Raw genomic sequence first — 24,913 nt, 5'->3', positions numbered from 1 at the left:
CGGTGTCTTTTAGGCTCATTTATTATAAACAGAGGGAGATAAATGATTGAGTGAGTGAGAGAAACCCCATTTTCTTGATGAATGTTGATACACTGAACATCTGACATCACAAAACAAATGTGTGCAATTCACTACAGACAGTTTCTCCTCTCTATTTGATGTCGTCCTTGGAGCAGAATAATCTGGTTTGAGAATCCTTAACCTTTTAAGACCTTTAAAACCAGAATACATCAAAAAGACTACTTTCTTGCAGGTGACTATTTTAAAAATGATTTTAAATATTTCAAGAATGTATTTTTTTACATAAAGCACAAGTTACTTGAATTGTGTTCTATATTAGTTATGTAGTATTCCATATTACAAAAATAACTCCATTGCAGTATGAGTGTAAATTACATCATTTACAATAAGCACATATCCTCTCCAATATTAGTGACTTTTCCATACATTTGCAAGTTCTGGAAATCCACGTTATTAGACAATACAATCACAACGCAAAACATTTCATATTAAGCAATTAATTACATTTCATCATTTGTTCTAAAGGACCACTTACTTTGGAAAAATGTTGCCTTTGCATGGGTTGATCATTAAAAAAAGGTATACATAACAATCTCAACACAAAATATAATATATTTTACAGTTTTAGCAGTGAAATGTGTGGTAAAATTGAAATATTAAAATTTAAAGAAAAGGGTGCAACAGTGTTCGCTGCTGGGCGCTAATTGATTCTGAAATAATATATGGTCCAAAAATCACTTCCCACAAAAATTAGTGAATTTGACAAAAAAAAAAAACATTTAAAAAATGGAACACTGGGAAATATGTATTTGGGGGCATGGTCTAATATAGTGAATGCTATAATTATGTGGCACACAACTTAACCTTTTTCTTATAATGGAACATCTACACAGTCATATCAGTCATATCATATTATGGCCAATTCCTTCTATACTCACTGTCCATTTATTTCTCAGCTTTAAAGAGCAAATATGAGCACTTTGTAGTTACAGACTGTAGTCCTGTATCTGTTTCTCTGCATACTTTATTATTCTTCTTTTATTCATTCTTAAATAGTGAAGAATCTACAAGAAAGACCACCACAGAGCAAGTATTACTTGGGTGGTGGGTCATTGTCAGCACTGCAGTGATGTGTTAGTAGTGTGTTGAGCTGGTATGTAGTGGTGGCTCAGACACAGCAGTGCTGCTGGAGTTTTTAAACACCTCATTGTTACTGCTGGACTGCTGGTTACAACTGTGCAACTGTGAAGCAACAGGGGAACATGGTTTACATGGTAAATGAGCAAGCTAGGTAGGAGTGTGTAAAGTGGACAGTGAGTGGACACAGTGATAGCTCAGCGACTACAGTACATAAATGCCCAAGGTATCTACTGTACAAGCTTAGTATTGCACAGTGGAGTTACATTAGCCTTCTAAAAGGTTTCTGGGAGCAGACATCTCAGTCTCAGCTGTGAATGCATCATTTTTTTATATTGTTGCTTCCCAGATCTAGATGCTCAATACAGGGACAGATGTTGGAGGGTTAATCGGGACATCACAAATGCCAGCGTGTGACCAGGAGTGTCTGCCACGCGGGAGTGTCGGTAATGCTTTTAGTCAAGGTGCGCTGGTCAGATAGACACTGGACACACAATGATACGGTCCTCCAGCATGACGCTCAGCACCAAGAACACAAAGTAGAGCAGGAACATGGTGAAGCCCAGCTTCTTATTCATCCTCCACTTACACACAGCGATGGAGATGATGACGAACAGAAGCATGAGGAAGAGCAGCACAATGGCACAGAAGAGCCCGTTGCTGCTGACGGCCACAGGTGCCAGCCCGTGGAAGGAGGAATACATCAGCCAGGGTACCGGCAGCCTGTAGGAAGTGAACAGGAGAAGAAAAGTAAAGTAAGATTCATGTTAGAACCTGAGGGAACATATCAGTCAAGTTCTTAATTCTGCTAAAATAAAAACTGATGAGTTCTAGTTAACATTATCCTAAATGACTGTACCTAATGGTCCTTTTAAACTTTCATGCATTATTAGTTTGAAGAAAACTGAAATGTGATTTAAATTTAAATCTATCAGGTTCATTGATTTAATAGGAGCATTTGATATAATTATTCAAAATTAGGGCTGCCCAATACACTGACATGCCAAAAGCCATGGGATATGAGCATGTAAATTGATCATAAACTATAAATTCAGGGAATGCCCACAAGTGTATAAGTTGTAAGGTGTTATCTTGTCATTGAGGTCATGCCCACCTAATTAAGACATGAACTCCCTAAAATGGATAAAAACAATAGTTTTGGGGTTCCAGGGGCTATAGGCCTAAATATTTTTCCGATGTTTATGGAGGAGGAATCCAGTTCTTCACTGCGTTATGAAGCCTCTTTTAAAGAGCCACTAAACCCTAAACTATATTTTTTCCATTAATAGCTGAAATGTGTTCCTTTGAAGTAATAAAACACACAGTCCTGCTTAAAAATTGTATAAACATTTCCTAACCTTTAAAAAACGCTTTTATGTTTGGTTTGGTTAATACACCTGTGTCCTTGCATATAGCACTTACACCTGTGAGGCGTATTAACCAAACCTGATACAGCCTTGAACCAGTATTAACCAAAGTACGCAGACACTCACAATACGAAGATCCAAGGCACACTACTGCTGCTGCTGCAGCTCAGCCAATCAACTCTCCCTCCTGCCCTGCCTCTAAACCCATACATCAATATGATAATTAACTATTCCTCCCATTTTTTTGGCCTTTTTCAAATTTGAGCTAAGGGTGGAGTCGGCAAAAAAGGGGGTTTAGTGCAACGGGGGGTTTAGCTGCAGTGGCCCTGAAGTGCAAAACAAATTAACATGTCAGAAAACAAAATTACAAAACTTAAAACAAATTTACATACAAAAAAGAATTACATTCAAGAAAAGAAAGTTACAAAAATCCGCAAACTTCCTGTGTGTTAGACCCTCCCTTTCCGTCAGAAATCGCAGTTTATTAAAGTGTTTCAGTGCTGGTAAAAATGTTTTGCGTCTTGTAAATTTGTTTTAATTTTTGTAAATTTGTTTTTCTGTGTATGTAATTTTTGCCTATGTATTTTTTTTTTGTAATTTTGTTTTCTTGAATGTAATTATTTTTTGCATGTAAATTTGTTTAAATTTTGTTTTCTAACATGTAGCTGACATCACGTTGGGTTCAGTTATTTCTACAGCGCCAGAGCAGTGCGCTGCAGTGGAGCAGTGCGCAAAGTGTGGCGTTTCCATGCCAACGCCCGTGACCACGCCCGTGGCCACACCCATGACCACGCCTCTGTCGTTAAACCCAGTTCAGCTTGGTTACCGTGTACAATGTGGTACCGCGGCAGAAAACGCGTGACCTTAACAAAAAGGGAAAAACTGTAGTCCTAACAACATAAAACACGGCGAGCGACTGATACAGTATTAACGACTATTCCCTACAGATGTGCAGCACTTTTCTACACTCATATAGAGATAACAGGAGAAGATTTAGAGCTTTATTTTGACGGTGAGAGACAGATACCCGAATTACCTGAATTAAACCCGATGGGGGCAGCGTATATTTACGGCATGAAAAACGCCTTTAAAGGTAAGCTCCTGCACAAACAATGACACTGCGTGTTTCTAGTATATTTAAACACACTTAATTACCTTCAAAGAGTCATAAATATTGTAGCTTGTTTGAATTTATCAGTCCACCTGCTTCGGGCTGAGGGTTTGAATGTTTTCAGATTTTAAGGTGGAACAGAACATTTAACTTATATAGTTAAAAAACGGTGTAGTTTTATTTGTAGACGGTTTGTAATTGCTGCACAATATAAACAGAAATGTCTAAAACACTCTTAAAGCAACTAACATCTACTACAGACTCATGAATATGAAATTTCATATGAAAACTTCATATGGTTTTACTGTGGGTTTCTGCAGGTATAAGAAAATCAAATTTAGGACTTTTTAAGACTTTGTAATCCCATTCAGAGAAGACTTGCAGCCTTTACAGTAAGTTTGTGATTTTTGTATTTCTTTTTTATAAATTTGTTAATCGAATGTGAACAGTGCAAACTACAACATGTGAACATAAATGTATGTTATAAATGTTATTTTGTGGTATTTGCCACATTAGTTGGTGTAATAGATTTATCATTTCCACACTGTAGACATTATAGTAAGCAAGCACTTCAGTTCACTGAAGCACCTGTGCTGTACTGGTTTCCTCTTATACCCTGGAGAATAACTTGACCCCACATGTTATTGTATAATTCGCATTCTGATTAAGAGTGATATGGGAAATAAATAAGCCGCCAGAAGCCATCAGCCTTGTTCAAGGACTCTTAATGGTGAGGGCAAATAGATCTTGGTAACAGAGCCTTAATCCACAGGATTTAGAGCCCCTCAAATTCCCATTTTAAAGTCCTACCAACAGTTCTTGCTCCAAACATATGACACTTTTGTATTATTGCCTGAAAGCCTTGCTAATTTACCCCACAGTGATGTCAAATATGTTGCTGCCGACAGAGCTGGAAACAGCCATGTCTCCCAGTCCTTTACGAGCCACGATCACACTGGTGATTAGGTCAGGGATGGATGTACCAGCCGCCAGAATGGTGAGACCCATTATTTCTTCTGAAATGCCAATGGTCTCACCCACCTTGGAGAAAAGAACAGTTTAAGAAAGTGTATGAATTAATCACATTTTCAATACCGAGAACATCTACTGACAGTAACAGTGAGTCTGGTGAGCTTTTCCAAACTGACCTGATGTGCCCACCACACCATGAGATAGGAGAATACGCCAATCCACACTATGGACCCCAGGAATGTAATCACAAAGAACTTCTTGGATGCCTGTTAAGCAGAATGGCCAGTGAAGAGAGTCAGAAGAGAGAATAGAGGTCAGTCAGCAGCCTCAGTCCACCCTAACATTACTTAACACTTCAAAGACACTCTGCATCCAAGTGTCTGAAATCAGTCTGAGCTGATAGAGACTGTGTTGCTTAGTATACTTATCATCAAAAATTGCTGCTGTTTCTGTTGCACCCAGAATAAAGTGTTGGATTGCAAAGCTATTTGGAAGGATGTACAAATGTTACCAGGAACAATAGGTTTGGACAGATATTGGCAATATTTATTGATCACATACAGAATGTGTGTAGTGTGAAAAATGTGTAACACAACATGCCAGATGTCTCAGGATAGAGATGCAGCGGTTCCTAATGGTGTCCTAAAATTATCCATTCCATACAAGCTCTTGAGACAGCAGCAGTATGAAGACAAGACTTGTCCTGTTGGACGAGTGAACTGAAGTTTGCGACCTCTAGGAACCTCTACGGTTTCCTACCAAGTAGGGCTGTGTACTGTTAAGGAGTGGTACATTACACATCCCTTACACTTTACTTCGGTATGAGCAGATCAATAAATACAGTCAATTTATTGTTTCTGGTATCCCTTTTCCTCCCTTTGAACAGCATTGCAATACAACAGTTCCTTTTGGATGGAGCTATATTTTTGATGATTCTAATAACTGTATTCTAATTCATTCTAATATAATCATAAAAGTATTCTTCTACAATGAGCATAAACATTTTTATTAAGAATGTTGCTTTACGGGATTTCTGACGTCTGGAACAGTGAGCCACAGTGGGAAAACAATAGGCAGCAGGAACAAGTAGGTTGCTTGTTTGCGCCTGGTTTCTGGCCACTCTAAGGACAATGGCTCATCATTCTCTTCACCATCTTCACCGTCTTCATCTTCTTCATCTTCATCATCGTCATCATCATCACTATCCTCATCACTGTCTTCCTCACTGTCCTCCTCACTGTCTTCGGATCCTCCCGATCCCTCTGCACCCTCGCCCTTGTCCTCCCCTTCTGCTGCTGCTGCTGACTCTGGCTCCTCCTGCAGAAAAAGAGTGAAAAAGATAAGGAGATGGAGAAAGAAAAAATAAATGTCCAATCTTTTAAAAAACGACAAATCCACAGGGATATTAAATTACATGATGGAACACCACTGTCAGCTTTATTGAATTTAAATAACTAATACGTTTTACGAAAGCGCAGATATTCCCAGCTGTCCTTGCTATACAGGAGAACCCCACCTTCTGTCCCTCTGCCTTGTCCTTGGAGCCCTCCTCCTTGGATGCTTCTGGCTCTTTAGAATCTTTGGCTTCTTCTGTTTTACTGTCCTCACCTGTGTGATTCCACAAGACACAAGAGAAATATAAACCAAGCTGATTTTAATTCTGTCATTCAGCTAGAGACTTGACACACATCATGTGCATTACCAAGAACAACTGTCAGATCTAGAATTAAAGCAAAGCTTTGGTTGACCAACTCCACCCTTGAACTGTAGTGTATGGTTTTCTTGGTTTAATGGTTTAGCTGATTAGTCAGCATTAGGAGTGTAAAATATGGGAAAAAATGTGAAGTGCGATTACAGTGATAAGAATGGAATATTTTGGTATCAATGTGAAACACAGTAAATTTGGATTGTAAATTAGTTTAAACTCTTTTGGCAAAACACTTTGGCACTTGGCTTGGCTGCACTTATTTTTCTCTGAATAATTAATAGTTTGGGGGGGCGGGGCTCACTGTGAACCTCTACATTACTCTACTTCACTCTGCCTCGTTAAGTCACATAAGCATTTCCTGTTATTTACAGCATTATCGCAGCTCTTTTTACATGTTTATAGTGAAAACTTGTATTACAATAACACAAAATAGTCAATCAGCAGATGCACCATATGGACTAAAGTATTGGGCCATGTGCTCATCCATTGTTTCTTCTGAAATCAATAGGATTATCAGAGGAATTAAGAGTATTAGCCTGCTTTTCTTGGAGGTTGAGCCTTTCTACTTTTTGGAGTTTTGCAAAGAGTATTTGGTTATATTCAACATCAAGCATATTAGTGATCACCACCCCACCTCATTGCCAACTTCACAACTCATCCCAGTAATGGATAGAGTTCCAGAGAGTCTGGGAAACATGTGGTGTTTTTTATAGTTCTAAGGCTATTTAGTAGTGAGATTTAGCAGTGCCTCATGTACAGTATCTTCAAGATATCAAGATGCTGAGAAGATGACCACATGGATCAGGCAGATGACTCACCAATGAGATAATCACTCAGCACAGAGCACCCCGACATCTAAGATTACACTTTTTTTCTGAAAAAAGGTAGTTACAAAGGTAAGGGAATATTTGGTCACGTTTTTCTAGTTCTACTAGACTACAAAGCATTTTAAGTCATTTTTTTTCTGAAATGTTAGGGGTAGAATACTGCCAAGCCCCTCAGAAATACAATAATAGAACTGTACAGTAGTAAAAGCAATAGAATTATGCAGTTTATTAGCACTTCTATCAGTTTGTGTGTCATTAAATTAGCCTTATACACAGCACTTTACTTGTGGACATAGTTCTATGGTGTTTGGATGAACAAAATATTGTATAGTGTATACAAGTGGGACACAAAAAACTGTACAATGCAAAATGTGGGGCATATTTTTTAAACCATTTTTAACGTCCAAATTATTTATATAACTGTTGTATGGAAATGTTTTAAAATAGTGTCAAATAGTGTGTTTAAATGGAATGCAGCCGATTTGGTTGGGACGTCATTTGCTGATCGATTTTAACACCAATCTAACCTTTAAGGCTACTTAAAGGAAGCAGTAGGTGCTTCAGATGGAATAACATCATCATATCATTTGGCAGCTATTTCAAAAGCCATATCATTTCCTCTGTGCCAGATAATCCTCATTGATCTGGGGTCTCATACTTAATTCATAAAGCAGAGCTTGATCATTATGGCACCCAATGTGTAAAGAAGCTCTGGGTTCCAAACAAAGCCCTCAGCATGGAATGTGAGATTGTGTATGGAGAGGATAGCGAGGCCAGGCTACTGGCACAGTGCCCTCTCTCTGCACCTTTCATCCGGCTCCCAGCTGGTGCACTGCTGCTTCTGCAAATGCCACATTAAGCGTCGGTGTGAATATGCAGCAATGCTCACCTGCGAGACGGGACAATGCGCTGACCTGTGGATAAAGCTCTTTACAAACATAATGACAAACTGTGGACTAGGAGACACTAAGATTTGCATGGTGGAATACTAGAGCTCACCTTCGCCCGATTTTTCCTTCTCTTTGCCCTCTACCTTCCCCCTGGCCATGTTGTTCAAAATCTGAGCCTTGTCTTTAAACTTCACTGCAAACCAAAAGAAGTAGAATATACAGTCAGGTGTAGACTGACAGGCATCAAAGATTCATAAAATAGACAGCACAGATATGGTTATGTTTAAAACATGAACAAACACATGCTTTTATTCCTATCAACTGTTAGACTTTATTAACTATTTTAAAAAAGTCTTAATTAATAATAAACAATGTTTATTACTCCTAGGAAACTGTTATTTGTGACCCTTACTCTAAAGTGTTACCAATGTGTCAAAATTATTGGTGCACCTGAAGACACTTTTTATTGGCCATGAAATTCTCATTTTGGCTTAATACTCGATACATTCTTAGTATAATAATGTGGTAGAAAATAGAAAGTAAAAAAAAAAATTACAATGTTTACATGCTGAGAGGAACATACTGTTACTGTCTAAAGAAAACCTTTGAATAGGTAAGAATACTTTTGAAACGTCATTTCATAGATGAAGGAAACACCTTCACTACTATATTTAATGGTCATCATTAAAAAGTGGATAAAATCCTAAACAAAAAATTAATTGCAAAACAAAACTCTTTTTATAAACACTTTGAGAACAGTACAGAACTATGGAGTAATATGAAAGTATGGAGAATTTTAAATGTAAAAAAAATCTTCATAAATAAAGACTAATGCAACGAAAATGCAATGTAAAATTAAAGAACTATACAGTTTAGGGATGCTCTAAAATGAAACATTTTGGCTGAACCGAAACCAAACAAAATTGAACCTTTTGACAAGGCCAAATACAGGCCACATTTTTCTGAGGTTTTCATTAAATTTGCCCCTTTTTCCACCACACCTTAAATAAATAGGTCAAAAGTATCTTTGTCTTACTATTACAAAACTACAGTTTAAAATATTTGTGGTAAGCCAAACATCAAAGGTACTTTTTTTAGTCATTTTGTTTCGGCTGCCCGATATTCAGTGCATCCCTAATACTGCTCTAAACTAATTATGAAGGTAAAGTGTCACATCTACCTTGTACATAACTCAGGGAGACAGCTAAACAGCTAGTCAACTAAAACTGTAGTATTTGGGGCACTGAATCTCAGATATTTACCATAGATTATGCCAGCAGCATTAGTGGCTATAAGGGGTGGAACGGAACACAAAAGTCACAGAGGTTTCACCACAGTTGGGACATCACAGTTCAGTACAGGTTTGGTTTCTAAATGCATAAAGATAGATTTCCTAATTTATTTTGAAGTAGTTCAGCTTACAGATCATACCTGGCTACAAAACAAATAAGCACCTATTATGATAATAATACAAAATAAACATAAATAATTTAATAAACTTGTGCATTAGGAGAATTGTTTTAATTTGTTCAAATTAGGCCCAACCCTTCAATTGAAAATAGGTAAATAATCCATGTGGATCTGGTTCCTGTGCATTATTTGCACCCGCCATAATGAACCACCAATCAGCTTAAGCTAAGCTAAGCATGGCACGTTGTTAACTTTTTAAGGGTTTATAGGTTTTTGTTCGTAAAATTTGGTTCTAGATCCTGTTAAGCATTTTGTGCGTACTGTTATACATTACTGCCTATTATTGTATTATCCCTAATTTCCATACCATACCAATTGTTCAAAACTTAAGCATTGTATGTGCCAATTGTCACAAATACTCCACCTTGGTTCCACATTTCAGTACAGATTTTTTATTTGACATCTGATAATTCAGTCACATGATTTTTGACATGTCAGTGTTCTTTACCTACGGGTAGAAATTTATTTTGAATAGAAAAATACTGGTTAAATGTGTTCTCCAATCTAAAGAAAAGGCCAAAAAAGGTAAAGCCAGAATTTACACATGGTCAATTAAAGAATTTACAACAAAAAATAAACAAAAAACAAAAGAGAACATAGAAAACAGTACACATTTTGTCTGTATCTGGTGTTTTATAATCTGGGGCCAGAAAAACAGCAACAATGTCTAATCCTTCCTATTTAAGCAAAATGTCTGTTCCTTCCATCTGTAAGCTGAAAATATACACCAATAATTTTGACCCCTTTGATGTTGTTAAAAAAATGAACTAAATTAGAATAAAAGCATGCATTGATTCCATACATTACACATGTATCACAACACATTATCCATGCTGTTTATCTTAAACAGCCCTTCTGTTCTGAACCTGACTGTAGTCTATGTTTGGACACCGTTTGATGTAAGCTGGGAAATCTTAACTGTCTGACTCTGACTTCCATCACATCACAAATAAACACAGACACGACACCATGGGCACAGAAATACACCCTGAGCGTCCTTACCTTTACTTCCCAAAGAGCTGCTAGGCATTGCACCTCCATTTAACACTGAGTCTAATGAGCAGAGATGCATATAAATGCATTTGAAATGAACACAATGACTTTAAATTAAACGATGTATTTGCCTACAAAGGAACAACTGATTTGTTACAGTAGTGAGAAACACGATTCAATCTAAAATGTGATGACATGACATTACTGCTGTAATCATGGACTTTAATAAAAAAAAATACTGATTGTATCCCAACTGTACATCAGCTGCCCTCTACACTACCTATCAATAAAAATATATCTACATAGGTCCACAGCTGACCAGAAGTTATTTTGGTAATGGATCAAAACACACATGTGCAGGTTTCTGCAAATGTTAGAAATTACTGTAATGGCCTGTAAAGACCTAATATGTTATTTCAAGTCTTAGAATTAAATATAATTTCTTTTAGATCTCAAATATTTCTAAATATCTTAATAATAAACCAATAAACCATAACATTACCCTCCTTGTTTCCATTCTATGTAGTCATCTTATCAGCTCCACTGGGCATGTAAGAACACTTTGTTGTTCTGTAATTAAATTATTGTTTAATTTATTATTCTTTTTTCACTCTGTTCTTTAATTGTCTGCCCCCCATAGGACCACCACAGAGCAGCTTTTATTTGGGTGGTGGGTCATTCTCAGTGACGCTGACATGGTGTTGGTGTGTTAGTGTGTTTTGTGCTGGTACAAGTGCAGCAGACACAGCAGTGCTGCTGGAGATTTTAAACACTTCAGTGTCACTGCTGGGCAGAGACTACTCCACCAACAGAAATCTTAAGTCACTAGTGTCCTGTGGGCAGCATCATATAACCACAGATGAAGGACTAGAAAATAACCAAGACAAACTGTGCAGCAAAAGATCAGAGCAGATCAAGAGGATCAGCTAGGTAGGAGTGCCTAATAAATTGTGAACAGTGAGAGAACAAAATGTTTAAAAACTCCAGCAGCCTTGCTGTGTCTGATCCACTCATACACACATAGTACAACGCACACTAACACACTACCACTATGTCAGTTTCACTGCTGAGAATGACTGACCACCCAAATAACATCTGCTCTGTGGTGGTCCTGTGGGTTATATGGCCAGTGGAGCTGATAGAATAGATGTGTATAAAAGACAGATTGTATTAAAAAAGAGGTGTTAACAATATTATGGCTGGTCAGTTTAAGTCTGATTTTAAATTTTATTATAAAACATGTACATATGATTTCTGTGGGTAATCAGTTTTATAGTGATCGAGTACAGACGGCCTGTTTATCTTAGCAGAAAACAAGTAACTGAGAAGACGCTGAGAAGATGACCACATGGATCCGTATGAATATACCCACCCCATTTAGAGCTTAATTTAATACCACAGGCCTGATCCAGACAAAGACCTCATTTAATACTGATGATTAAACAAAACAGTTATTTGTTGCTGTTATTTACATTCCTCACTATCTTTGGTTGTTTTTGCTCCCTTTGACCCAACGATGTTCCAGAAAAGTGCTGTTAACTATAGAACTTCATACCGAGCCAAATTTTGTGGTGATCGTGATGCTCCATATTGCAGGATTTATCCAAATATAAGTAAATACCTAAATTAAGCAGACAACAGAAAACCCAACACTACTTGCAAACGGTCAAGAGAATGCAAGATGAGTAGAGTATATCAGCCGGCATTTACTTAGCCCCATACTGAGTGTGGTAATAAAGATGAATGGCTAATGTAAAGTCAACAAGTGCCATGCCAAGTGTGGTGCGGCGGGTGGGCAGTATCTGCAGCGTGTGAATAAGGGAGAGCCCTGTTGAGATAAAGGGATTGGGCCACTGGAGGCTGGCTCTCGGCCAGCTTTTATGAGCTCAATCAAAAGCAGCTTAATGAGCTGGAGCAGCGCAGTGCTGGCAGCTTGAGCTAGGACCCTGAGGCCACAGGTGGAGCGCCACTCCCCGAGGACACCCTGAAGGTCACTGGCCACAGGAGCCCTCAGCACCTCCTTGACCCCTAATGCTGACCATGCTAGAAAGGGTCATTGGATGCATATGATGTAACCTTATGATGATCTAACAAGCTATGTTCGTGATTTCTACCAGCAGGTTTATAGAACACAGTGTAAGTGACTGGCAAGGGATTACTGGCAGGATTATTGTATTATTACACTACTTTAAGTCACACTTTCAGATCGCAGCACAGTGTCTCAGATCACTTTTTACTCAAAATGTTTTCTAAGCAAACATTAACTTGCAGTTTATTCATTGGTACATGCTTTAAAAAACGGTGCTAAAAAGAGTATATTAAATGCCATAGAATAACCAGTTTTAGTTGCATAAAAAAACATTTTTTGTGAGGAACTGTGAGTGTAAAGAACCTTCTTTAAACATCTAAATAATTCTTTGCACGTTTTTTTAAATATGTTTATTAATGGTCCATGGTTCTTCATGAATTCAATCCTTTGTAGCACCTTTGTTTTTAAGAGTGTACAACTGTACTGTAATAGACATTGTGTAACTGCAGCATGACACTGATAATGCATCCTCAAGAGGTAATTTTTATTCATAATCTGATCTGTCATGCTCATGGCCATATGATACATAACTCAAACGTTTTTATTGTATTTTGTCTGATAATGAACCTATTGCCTGTTTAAATGCTGTCATGTTTGTTGATGTGACATGACAAAATATCATAAAGCCAATATCCCTCCATGCTCCACCTACTGAATCATTCATCACTCCATAGAGTGCGAGAGAGGCATTTATCTTCTTAATACCAATCTGGACTTAGTGCTGCCTTCATTTGGAACACTTTCCTAATCCATTTTACTGGGGGAAGGACAAAGGGACTCTTTTGTAACACACTTTTGCATTTTTAATAGTTTTTTTACAGGAGTGGCCAATGTTATGGTTTTGGTAGAAAACCGTGTTTTTTTTTTTTATTACTTATCTATTTTTTTTCTACAAAGCTATATGCTTCGTGTTTTATTGTTCTATCCACAACGATTGTTCTTATTCAAAAACTATCCAAACCAATCTAGCCAGGTGTGAAAAAAAGTGTTTGCGCCATAAATTTAATAACTTGGTTGTGCCACAATGGCAATCAATCTTTACTGATAATTGGCAATAAGTGTTTTACATCTCTGTGGAAGAATTTTGGTCCTCTCTTCTTTGCAGGATTGTTTTAAATCAGCCAGATTGCAGGGTTTTCGAACATGAACGTCATATTTAAATTGTGCCACAGCATCTCAATCAGACTTCATTTTGTTGTTTTAAGCCATTCAGAGGTGAACTTGTTTGTGTGCTTTAGATCATTGTCCTGCTGAACCCAAATACGCCTGAGCTTGAGGTCACAAACAGATGGTCGGACATTCTCCTTCAGGATTGTCTGATAAACAGCAGAATTCTTGATTTCATCTATTACAGCAAGTTGTCCAGGCCCTGAAGCAGCAAAGTAGCCCCATGCCATCATACTGCCTCCACCATGTTTTAAGTTCAGTATGATGTTCTTATTCTAAAATTATGTGTTAGGAAGTTTCAACAGGACACACACCTTCCAAAAAGTTCCACTTTTGTCATGTCAGTCCAAAGAATATTTACTCAAAGTCCTGGGGATCATCAAGATGTTTTTTAGCAAATGTGAGATGGGCCGATGTGTTCTTTAAGTTCTGCAGCATTTTTGCATTGAAACTCTCCCATGGTTACATTTTTCGGCCATAGCTCTCATTGTGGTCTGCTGGAGTCCCGAATGACTTAAAAATTACTTTTTTCAGACTGACAGATAATTTTGTTTTCTTTTCTGCTTTAGAATTTCTTAAGATGGCTGCATGATGTGTTGCTTTTTGAGATCTTGGTTGTGGCTAGTAGTGAAATTAAACTCAGATTTCCAAAAAGTGTGATTAATCACAGTTAATTAAACACTTTTTTCACAAGGGACTAGATTGGTTTAAATATTTCCTTAAATAAATAAAAGATTAATTTAAGAAGTATTTTTTATATTTACTTAGGTTATATTTTCTGATATTAAAGTTTGTTTAATAATCTGAAAATGTAAGTATGACAAAATTGCAAAAACAAATACTTTTTTACGCCACTGTTTATGGCTTAGAGTTATATGCCATGTCAGCTCACCCTGAAGTTTGCAAGTTTTCTAGTTTCTCAACCGGTGGACTTCTTATTACTAAATAACTAGTTAAAACATATTTTATAATCTCAAAATAATATTATGTTGCACTCAATTTAGTTTTTCCAAAATGTTATGTTGAAGTCTACTCATACATAAATGTCTACTCCCACAATAGGCACTCATACATGCAGCAGTATGAGCAGCTTATTAGTTATACTGCTGTTCAAGAGCCAACAGGGTATGCTTGATTTATTCAATGTATGCTAATGTGGTTTCTTTATGAAGGGACATAGCACTGAAGTGCTCTTACCTTCACCCAGAGGATCTAGTGTGTGAATCATCAGCTGGAAAATGGTGTTCCTCATGGTGCTGTTATGTAAAGAGGCTGAACTGCCCCCTCGCTGTAGTGTGGGCTTTAGCTGAGGATGGGGAGAAAGAGATATGGACACAAACACTCAATTTCGCACAGACATGACATCCTGAAAGAGGTCCCTGTTTCATGGTCAGAGCTAGAAAACTTGTTTACAGTTGGTTTCAATCGCCACAATGGAAAATAGAAATGTAAAACTCATTTGGTACTTTAGACAATATTTTTTAGCATTCGCAGATTACAAACTGAACAAGTGTCATTAAAAAGCACAGTTCGTGTTATTCTGCCATTCAGTATACAAAATGTCAGCGTTTATAATAAGACACTCTTTTGATTTGCTCTCTAAAATTTAGTAATTCATTATTTTCATGAATGAGATGAAATGAAAACTACTTGGGTGTTCACAAATTCAATTTTACAATTTGGAGGCACACTGCCCAATCACATGAACATCCCCTATCACTAGAAATGTCTCCAACACTGGGAGGGCGAAGCCAGCCATGGCCTCCAGTGCAGCATTACTGGCTATCCAGCACACACAGGAGAAAGCGCCAGGTCCCCAGCTCTGATACATCAGCTAACAGACATCTGTGCCAAGCAACATCACAGAAGAGAGAGTTTAATCTTCCTACACAGAGAGAGAGAGAGTAACTGTGGACCTGATGGCAAGCATTATTCCAACCAGTGATCCCCAAACCATGGTGACTGTACCTTAGTCTGCTGGACCACTTCCAGATTTAAAATAACAAAAAATCAGAACATTCCCGCAACAAAAGTTTGGGAACCTGCATTGTTGGTGACATCAACTTCAGCAAGTATCATACCAAGTTAAGTGTAAAATGTAAAAGTTCTTTAAGATTTCTGAGCCATCTTGCGTGATCAATTATGTTTAGCTCTGGGGACCTTGAGGTGTGTTTAGGATCATTGACCCCCTTTTCAACAGCTTCATTTCATTCTGCACCATTTTAATTTCAAACTTCCTAAAAGCGCTTTGATAAGAGTCAACGTTTGAAAAATGTATTTTCAAAATCTGTATTTTTAATTACCTGGTCTTTTCTAATGATGACTAGCGTATTTTTTGCCTTTTACAGAATAGTTAATCTTCTGCTTACTGGGTAACAGACTTACAGACAGACTTTTGCCCTCATTTGACAGGACAAGGGAACCATTTTTCATTACCTTTAATCGATTCTTGTCCTCAGGGGGTTCAGGAGGGGCATTGTCCTCAGTTGATGTCCCATTTTCCTATGAACAACAATGATATGAAACATCAGAAAAGATTCAAAGTACTAACAGTCATAGTTTAATTCAACTACTACTATAGTGTGAGGGGCAGACTGCCCTAAAGTTACGTTTCAAATCTTAGTTCATATGATACAAACAGCAATAGTTTTTACAATGCCTTATGCCCGTATTAATTTGTTTTTGTAAGGAAACAATTTTCCCCAAGAATATAAGTCTGTTTTTGCATTCTTGGCATTAAGAAACAGCTGAGGTTTGGGAATCTAAATGATGATTATTGACATTAGAGAAAACATGCAAATAGACAGGCTACACAGGATACTGAAAGGAATATTAAATGTATTTTAGTTCTTTTGCATAATCCAAACTAATCAGGCAAGATTTATATCACATTTCAGAATTAGCTTATCTAATGATGTTTTTAATGAAGTGTACAAAGTGTATCTGAATGTATTACTGTTACAGAAGGTGTCTGATGAGAACATCTGAAAAGAAAGTAAGTAATTAAGCAATATGGAGTAATGAAGCAGTAACTTTAGTAATCAAATTGGGGGGCGAACTGTAGGGAGTTTAGAGCACCTGTGTTTCAATAAAAATATCAATATTTAATTGTATGTATTGTTTATGTATCGCAAACCAAAACAATACAATATATTCTTATATTGATACTTCGTCCCAACCCTAGTCAGTGCACCACAATTTTTTAACTGTTATATTTTTTTTGCTCAGTAATAAAAAAAATAACCGTGTCAACCTTGTACTGGTTTTCTAAAATGTCCAAGACAGTATGATGCAGCCATTCTTTTGTTTCATTGTTAGCTTGCTTTCTGTCTCTTTTACAGTCAGATCCATGTGCAACTGGACACTGTTATTAAGGAGAAAAGGCCTGTAGCTGAATTCAAGTGCAGAATTTGCATTGGAGAACAGAAATTCTCAACATGCAATCTACAGATGTGCTGGTGCTGGTTGAGGAGACTATGATTAGGCTGAAAAAAATCAAACCTTTTATAGAGACACCAGAATTTTTGGGATGGCCAAATCAACAAACTGGTATATTTTTAAATAATGAATGCATTGATTAGCTCAGCAACACCAAAAGACCTAGAAGCCCATAAAATGTTCTTTCCTTAGTGAAGCACCCTTCACTACATCTAGTCAAGAACAAGAGATGGATTCATCACTGTTAAAAATCAAGAAATGTCTTCATGAATTTCAATACAGAGGGTTTACCATAGGGTACAAACCACTGGTAAAACTCAGGAACAGAAAGGTCAGGTTAGACTGATAAGGCACTGGTAATATAAATTCTGTGTAAATTAATTAAGCTATACTTTGTTAGATTTAGTATGTGCTGCAAAACTGATGCACATTAGCCACTAATGGTGTTGAATTAATACTGCGAGTGGCAAAAGGTAGCACACTAAGTGCTGATTTAATCTGATTTACCAGATTTCCTTAGTAGATAATAAATAATTTATTAAATAAATAGGTGTCTTAAAATAAAGAAAGTGAGCGTTTTTAAATGGCTGAGTCAGTCACTTGACCTCAACCCAATTTAGCAGTGATTTACCTTACTGAAGACAAAACTGAAGGTAAAAAAGCAGCATCTAAAAGCGGTGCAGTAAAAGCCTGGAGGAAACTCAGCATTTGGTAATGTCCATGTTTAACAGATTTCCACCAGACATTGATTGTAAATTATTTGAATTAAATTAAAACAAATAGCATCCTTGATTTTGTTATTTTTTAAATTAGTTTTAATCCTGTGACGATTAAGGCTAAAATTATTTATCAGTTAATGCAATATGTTTAAATCATGCTCATGTTGAGGGTATTGTGGCTGTCTGAGGTAGGGCAGTTTCATATTTTGTGGGACTGCATTAAAATCCATTGCTCCTGGATTGGTTTGGGACCACTTTACCAAAATATCCTCTCTGGAAATGTCTAAGCAGTTAGTAGTGCTTTATATGGGACATTTTCCAGATTGATTCGGCAGATATTTTTACATTTTTAAGATCATTAAATCTAAGTTAAAATAAAAAGAAAATTGAAACATAATGTAAAACCCATAAAGGTGATAAAAGGTGATACTGATTAAATATATGATAAGATATATATGTGATAAGATTCATTCTTGCACAGTTGGCAGCATTGTGTTTGTGCATTGGGAAAAAAATGTTTATATAAATGTGACAATGTTTTATTCATAGATATGCACAACTACGTTATAACACTCTTTATACTGATTTTAAAAAGCACCTAAGCATTTCCTTTCCTTTATCTTTGTTCTTTGTGTGTTAAGACTGGCCTCCTAATCATCTGTGATAAATGTGAGCCAGTGGGTTTATTTGGATTCAGGTCCAGGGCCTCTCGGGCCTTGTAAGCCTTCTTACACCCTTCTAACACTATATAAGCTTCAATCACACTTACCAGGCTTAAACACTGTATATGTTACACAGTTTGGCCGGCAGAGCAGACCCTCAAAGGATTACAGGTTATGGTGGGAGAACAGCTTTGGCCAAAGCCAGGGGTAGAAAATAAGAGCGGCAGCTTGAAATGCATGCTGTGCTGACACAATTACAGCAGTCACTGTAATTTATCAAAGTTAATTAGCTAAATCTGTTAGAAAAATGTTTTCTCGGGGGTCCTGTGGATCTACAGTAAGTAGTATGGTTTTAAATACATTGCCTTGAGATTCAACAAGCTTTAAAGATCTTTCTTTGTAAGTATAAGTTGTTACGCCATTCTTGTAAATAATAAAAAAAGATGCCCAAAGAAAGGCTGCTGTTCCTTAATAAGCATAATTCATCAAATTGACCATCAGTTCACAGCATAGTGTGAGGTGAACCTCTTCAATACTATAAGTAATCTCCTCATGCAGTACTGCCTGTACAGTGTGTGTAGAAACATTATATCAGATTAGTGTAAGTGTTGATCTCTCTAAAACGCTCACTCATCACACCATCTAAGCTGAGAGAAAGTGAGGATGAGGAGGGCAGCTAGTCAACACATTCTAGCCGCATCAGAGCAATGTGTTTAAAAACTATGGATCTACCAATATTACAGCAAACAATTTCTTTATAAAAAAGAAATGGTAATAAAATTTGTATATAATGTCGTAGGTGATATATTGTGATACTGTAAATAAGTTAATATATTGTAATTTATTAAGTCACATTTTAGGAAAACTGTTATACATTTAAAAATCTGAGATAAAGATAAGCAGTCTAGTGTAGTGTTCAGGGTTTAAACTCAACACTAAATAAGCCACTGGATTATTTACACTCTTTACTTGCAAATTAATCATTAAAATGTTAATTAATCATTAATTAATTACGTTTTTTTGCTTTTGAAAATTGATACAGTACTGCAAAATAAAATAGTACAATGAATCGATATATCAATATTTTCCTACGTCTCTACAGCAGACATACCAACAAAGCACAGTATGGCTTCAAATACATAAGTAATTATATGTTGTTATAAGTTATTAGGTATTTTCGCTTACTCTTCAGTTGTATAATAGTCTGTGCATCCCTAATAAAAACAGTGGAAGCAGTATTAGATCATTTTAGTGCACAACATTAACACTGACTGAAGTCCCACTGTCAGCCTGCACGAACCACGTCACGCATTACAGAACCACTCATTAGCGAGGTCTCGCTCTCACAAACACAAGAGATCCTTTTCATTTGTCTCATCAAAGGCTAACACACGTGTGTCTGCTTAATGAATAAACATAACACAATTGCATTTCACTGTTGTCTGTTTTGGATACAGTGTTATAATATCATTTCGCTCAATCTGTTAGGCAGAACTGAAGCAAAATTACAGCTATTTTAGTATCAGTATTGAAAAGTCTATAGTTAAGCAATAGTATGTGTCTAAAAAAACAGTATGTGTTAGATTACCTGAAATACCCTTTATGTCCTGATAGCAGTCAGTAAATGCTTGGAGAAAAAGAAACAGTAGCTTTCTATGTAGAGCCACAGGACTGTAAAAAAAAATCACTTACATTGAAAAAAAGTGTATATGGCATACCTTTCTGTATACCTGCCTACCTCCTGATCCACATTAACATGCTCTAATTGTGTGCTGCAAATCACTTACAGTGCTTCCTTATGATGTACTGTAGCTGTTAGCACAAGATGGCAGAGCATGCTACAGTTATATGCTAATAGGTAATGGTGATACATGTGGCTGGAATGCAAGCTAAGCTAGTTGTTTTGTCTGCCAAAATGCATAGCCATTCAGATAAAGCCAGTTCACTCATGTCAACTCATGTTGACAGGTGTGAATTGGGCCAAAAATTCTAACATGCACTGTTTTGAGTTAGAAGCTAGCTTCACAAGTTTGCACTGCTAATGATTTAAAGTGAGTAGGAAAAGTAGTTCAAATGGTAGAGTTACCTGCAGCCTGGAGAGTGATACCTTTGAGCTGGTAATTACAAGTTTTGTCTAGTTTACAATGGAATTTGTTATTTTCTTAAATTATTACGCCAGCATAAGTGCATTGGTAAGCATATTCTATGTCTGTGCGTGGTATTGAGTTATTAACAGCACAGTGAGTAGATCTTTGTGCTTTGTTAAAACATACTTTATGTTAGAAGATGCCTTTAGCTGCTTCTAGATGCTATTATGACTTAAATATTCAGCTGCATGTGGCTACCTATAACTGTTAGCTCACTAGCATTGTTTATCTTGCATGTATGTGTGTAAAACATTTAAGTAATGTAATGTACAATTTGTAAAATCCAAACCTGTTTCTTGCCGTCACTTTTTAAAAATGTATATCAGTGTATAAACCACACAGTTTCCCATACAAATGTTTTTACTGTGTTTAGGATGAACAAGAGTAGTTCTTTGAAGCAGTTCGCCAACTTAGGTTAACTTAAGGTTCTGCAGACAGGTCAAACCTTCTACCATTCAACTTGCTATTCAGCCGATATTGAAAAATGCTTCAAAGAACCTTTAAATATACTACTACCACTAAAATCTTTTTCAATCACAATGTTGCAAAGAACAACTTTGGTTCCCTTTTGCACCTTTATTTTTAAAGGTGTACCTTGTTCAAAGGAAAAAATAAATAGGACACACCTTCTCAGGCTCTTCCACTGAGATGACTTTCACAATGTTCTTGTGCTTGCTGATCTGAGACTTGAACGCACGCTCGATCTGGACGTTGAACTTCATAAAGTAGACATAAAGGCAGTAGCCCCCCACCAACATTACGCTTTCCCACCACATGATGGTGTTGTCCAGGAAGAAGATGATAAGCATGATGAGGTCCATGATGTAAAAGGACACGTCCCGGAACAGAGGCCACCAGGTGAGGTGGAGCATCTCCCGGGAGAACAGAGCGCACATTCCAATGACAAACAAGATGTTAAAGACAGCTGAACCCACGATGGTCCCAATACCCACGTTGCTATGTGAGATGAACACGCCAATCAAGGAGGTAAAGAGTTCAGGGGCAGAGCCTCCAGCGGCCATGAACGTCGCCCCAGCAACATCGTCCGAAATCTCCAGCTTGTCAGTGATGACTCCAAGAGTAGGGACAAAGAACTCGTCACACACGATAGCCAACGAAACAAACATATATATCATCCCAAAGATGTGCAGAATTACCCAGCCTTTACGCCGATCCTCAACGGAGAAGATGTCCACGGGGTACTCGCCTTTAATGTGAGGGGGCTGTACAGGGGTGGCTGCAGTGGTTGTGAGTGAAGGTGTAGTGATTTCAGGAGCTGGTGTGGGAGCTGGAGTGGGCTTTGGAAGGTCTGGGTCCACATAGATGCAGTGGATGATCGTCCTGTTTGTGGTTAGGATTGTGGTTAACTCCGTTGTCCCAGTTGTCTCTGTTTTCGGAGGGGTCATGGTGGTGGCAGTTGTCTCTGGTGGATGAACCGCATCTGTGTGAGTTAGGGCCTCCAGCGCTGTAGTAGTTGTAGTAGTAGTAGTAGTAGTAGTAGTGGTGCTGGTGGTGGTGGTCAGCTTAGTCGTTACTCCTGGTTCCTGCATCAGTCCTTGAGTGGGTTTTTCCAAACTATCCTCTGGGTCATCTTCTGGCTCTTCTCCAATCTGAGGTTCTGGCCATGGTTCTGGTAGTCTGGTCCTGATGGTAAGTTGGTATATACAGCAAAGCAAAACCCCAGACAGGAGAAATATAATCCGGCTCAGCTGAAGTCTCTTTCTCCGAGTTAGATACATCTTGCTCTTTGTTTCCTAAAGGGCACCAAGTTGCTTGTTTGGGCAGAAAAACCCAGTATGTCTAAAGAGTTCCCCCAAATAAGGATGGGGTGTGTAGTGCCCTGTCACAGAGCGAAACATCTCATTCTCTCAGAGCTGGAGGAATCCACTCCTAGGCCTCTAGGTTACAGATACAAAAGCATAGAGGTCCAACAGCAACAGGTTGGTATTAGTGTGCATCTGCTATGAGAATTACTATCAGAAATACAGATTAATAGTAACATAATAATAAACAGTGAGGTTTTTATAGCTAATGTCATTTTAATACAGTACCAATCATACTGAACACAAATGAATGAAACACATGTGGAATTATTATAGTAAACAAAAAAGTGTTTGACCTCCACAATCACTTACCCGAAACTAATGTTTTAAAATGAGTTGGACCACATATTGAAGAAAAAATAGCTAACACAACAAGTGCTCAGCACCTCTTAGAGCTCCATATAGACCGTTGGAAAACCATTGTAGGTTCTTCTGAAGGTTATTAAAAAATATAGATTTAGGTAAGGAGAGTCGGTTGGGCTAGGGAGGCAACTGCCCCCTCTGGTGCTCCCATGGTAATAAAAAAAAGCATCATAAAATGCAAAAAAGTAATGCTGCAAAAAAAGAAAACGTGATCCTGTGGCTTCACTTAAAAAAATAGTGATAAAAAAAGTGCCACTTCTGCACTCTATACCAAGAAATGTTCACAATGGAATAAATCATTGCCCATCTATGAGTGCCCTTCTGCCATTCCAGTAGAAAATGGTGCCATAATGAACATTTTTATGATTTGTTTTTAAAACATTTTGTGGTATGTGTAACACTTTTGTTTACTACATAATTCCATATATGTTTCTTCATAGTTTTGATGTCTTCAGTATGAATTTACAATGTGGAAAATAATTAAAATTATAAAGAAAAAAACATTAAAAAGAGTGTGCTCAAACCTTTGACTGGTACTGTGCTATATTCAAATAATGTAAGATTACTTAAGATAAGATATAAATCCTTTAGAAAGTCACATATTAAACATTTTAAAACTACATTTTAGCAATCACTAGAGGAAAGGAAGAAATAATAAACAGCAGAGACAGAGAGATAGAAAGAGAGTTAAAAAGAGATATGGGCAGAAAGTAAAATAATAACAATAGGTAAGAAAGAGTAGAATGAATGAGGAATAGATAGAAAAGAAAACATAATAAACTGAAGACTTTTATAGAAAAGGAAACAACTGAATGAATGAAAAAAAATATATAGACTGAGAAAGAACGAAAAGCACAAGCCAGTTTAAGTATTTCTGCTGTTATTATTGTATGGTTCAGCGTTAGTGTAGAAGAGTGGGTAAGGGTTACCGTGCTGTGGTCCGTGGTTAGCGATGCTGTGGTGGTGCTGGTCGCTGGAGAGCAGCTGTACTGAGCGGCGGTGCTGCTGCTGCTGGAGCCGGGGCGCTGCTGAAGGCTGCTGGCCACACAGCTGGGCTGCACTCGGAGCTCCGGCGGACAGGCGAGCATGCTGGGCGCAGCGGCTCAGGTCAATCAGGACGCACCGCAGGACAGCTCTTCACCGTGGATCAGCATAATACCTAATACCTGAAGTCTTTTAAGAGGATTATGTGTCCTGTCTCCCTACTCTCTCATTATGTCTTGAACCATTTCAGCCCAATTATTCCAGCCGTTTGTTGGTTCTTTACGAAGTGCGAAGCGGAACAAACAGAAGAAATAACGTGTAGAAATGAAAAAGACGATGCGAAGAAAACAACAGAAAACAGCTAAAAAGAGATCGCAGTACTTTTGAGGGACTTTTTCTCGTTGTGAGAGAGAGAGTGAAAGAAACTGCTGTGCTGTCTGAATAATAACCAGCGCGTGTGTATGTCCTTTCAACTGTTTCACCATTAATAATAGTATAATTATATATTTAATTATTTAATATCTCTCACTCTCCCTTTCTTTCTCTCTTATTCACCCTCCCTCTTTCTCTCTCTCTCACCCCACTCTCTCTTCTTTCTCTCTTTCACTCGCTCTCTCTCACCCTCTCTTTCTCTCTCTCGTTTTTCTCTCTCTCTTTCTTCCTCTTTCCTCTTTCTCACTTCTCTCTCTCCCTCTTTTCTCTGTCTCTCTCAGCCTCTTTCTCCTTGTCTCTTTGTCTCTCACCCTTTATTAATTTGTTTAGTTATTTAATTGTTTATTTATTTATTTATGGTGATATGGTTTTGTTTTTAAATAAATATTTTAATGGCTGAGATGGGCTGAAAATAACTTTAAAATATTATCATGATTTCTTTGATTTCACCAAATAAAAAAAAAAAACCTTTGGAATATAATCAAGAGGAAGATAGATGATCACAAGCCATCAAACCAAGCTGAACTGCTTATATTTTTGCACCAGGAGTGGCATAAAGTTAACCAAAAGCAGTGTGTAAGACTTGCGGAGGA

The 24,913-nt window shown here is 37.5% G+C and overlaps 2 protein-coding genes across 5 annotated transcripts in view; one reads left to right on the top strand and one right to left on the bottom strand.

Annotated features, from left to right (window-relative positions):
* Positions 1-3: 3 nt before the first annotated feature.
* slc24a1 (solute carrier family 24 member 1) lies at positions 4-24,367 on the bottom strand. Of its 4 annotated transcripts, none has more exons than XM_022679664.2 (11): positions 23,834-24,367; positions 21,345-22,616; positions 16,189-16,254; positions 14,950-15,058; positions 10,506-10,556; positions 8,143-8,226; positions 6,125-6,216; positions 5,635-5,925; positions 4,785-4,874; positions 4,511-4,677; positions 4-1,881 (listed from the first exon to the last, which is right to left on the bottom strand). In XM_022679664.2, the coding sequence occupies exons 2-11, from the start codon at positions 22,455-22,457 to the stop codon at positions 1,632-1,634; spliced, it is 2,313 nt and encodes a 770-aa protein (XP_022535385.1). In that variant the 5' UTR covers positions 22,458-22,616; positions 23,834-24,367; the 3' UTR covers positions 4-1,631. The 4 variants fall into 4 exon arrangements, with proteins under 4 accessions (XP_022535385.1, XP_007249223.2, XP_015461275.2 ...); XM_007249161.4 differs by lacking the exon at positions 10,506-10,556 and adding an exon at positions 9,296-9,322 and having other exon boundaries at positions 23,834-24,366; XM_015605789.3 differs by lacking the exon at positions 10,506-10,556 and having other exon boundaries at positions 23,834-24,364.
* Positions 3,367-24,913, top strand: part of ints14 (integrator complex subunit 14) — a 28,369-nt gene continuing 6,822 nt past the window's right edge. The window contains exon 1 of the mRNA XM_022679665.2: positions 3,367-3,618. The gene's annotated coding sequence lies outside the window, so the exon portion shown is untranslated. The remainder of the gene's footprint in view (positions 3,619-24,913) is intronic.

This window comes from Astyanax mexicanus, chromosome 9 (assembly GCF_023375975.1).
Source record: "Astyanax mexicanus isolate ESR-SI-001 chromosome 9, AstMex3_surface, whole genome shotgun sequence".
NCBI lineage: Eukaryota > Metazoa > Chordata > Actinopteri > Characiformes > Acestrorhamphidae > Astyanax > Astyanax mexicanus.
This window is presented reverse-complemented; position numbering and strand designations above follow the sequence as displayed.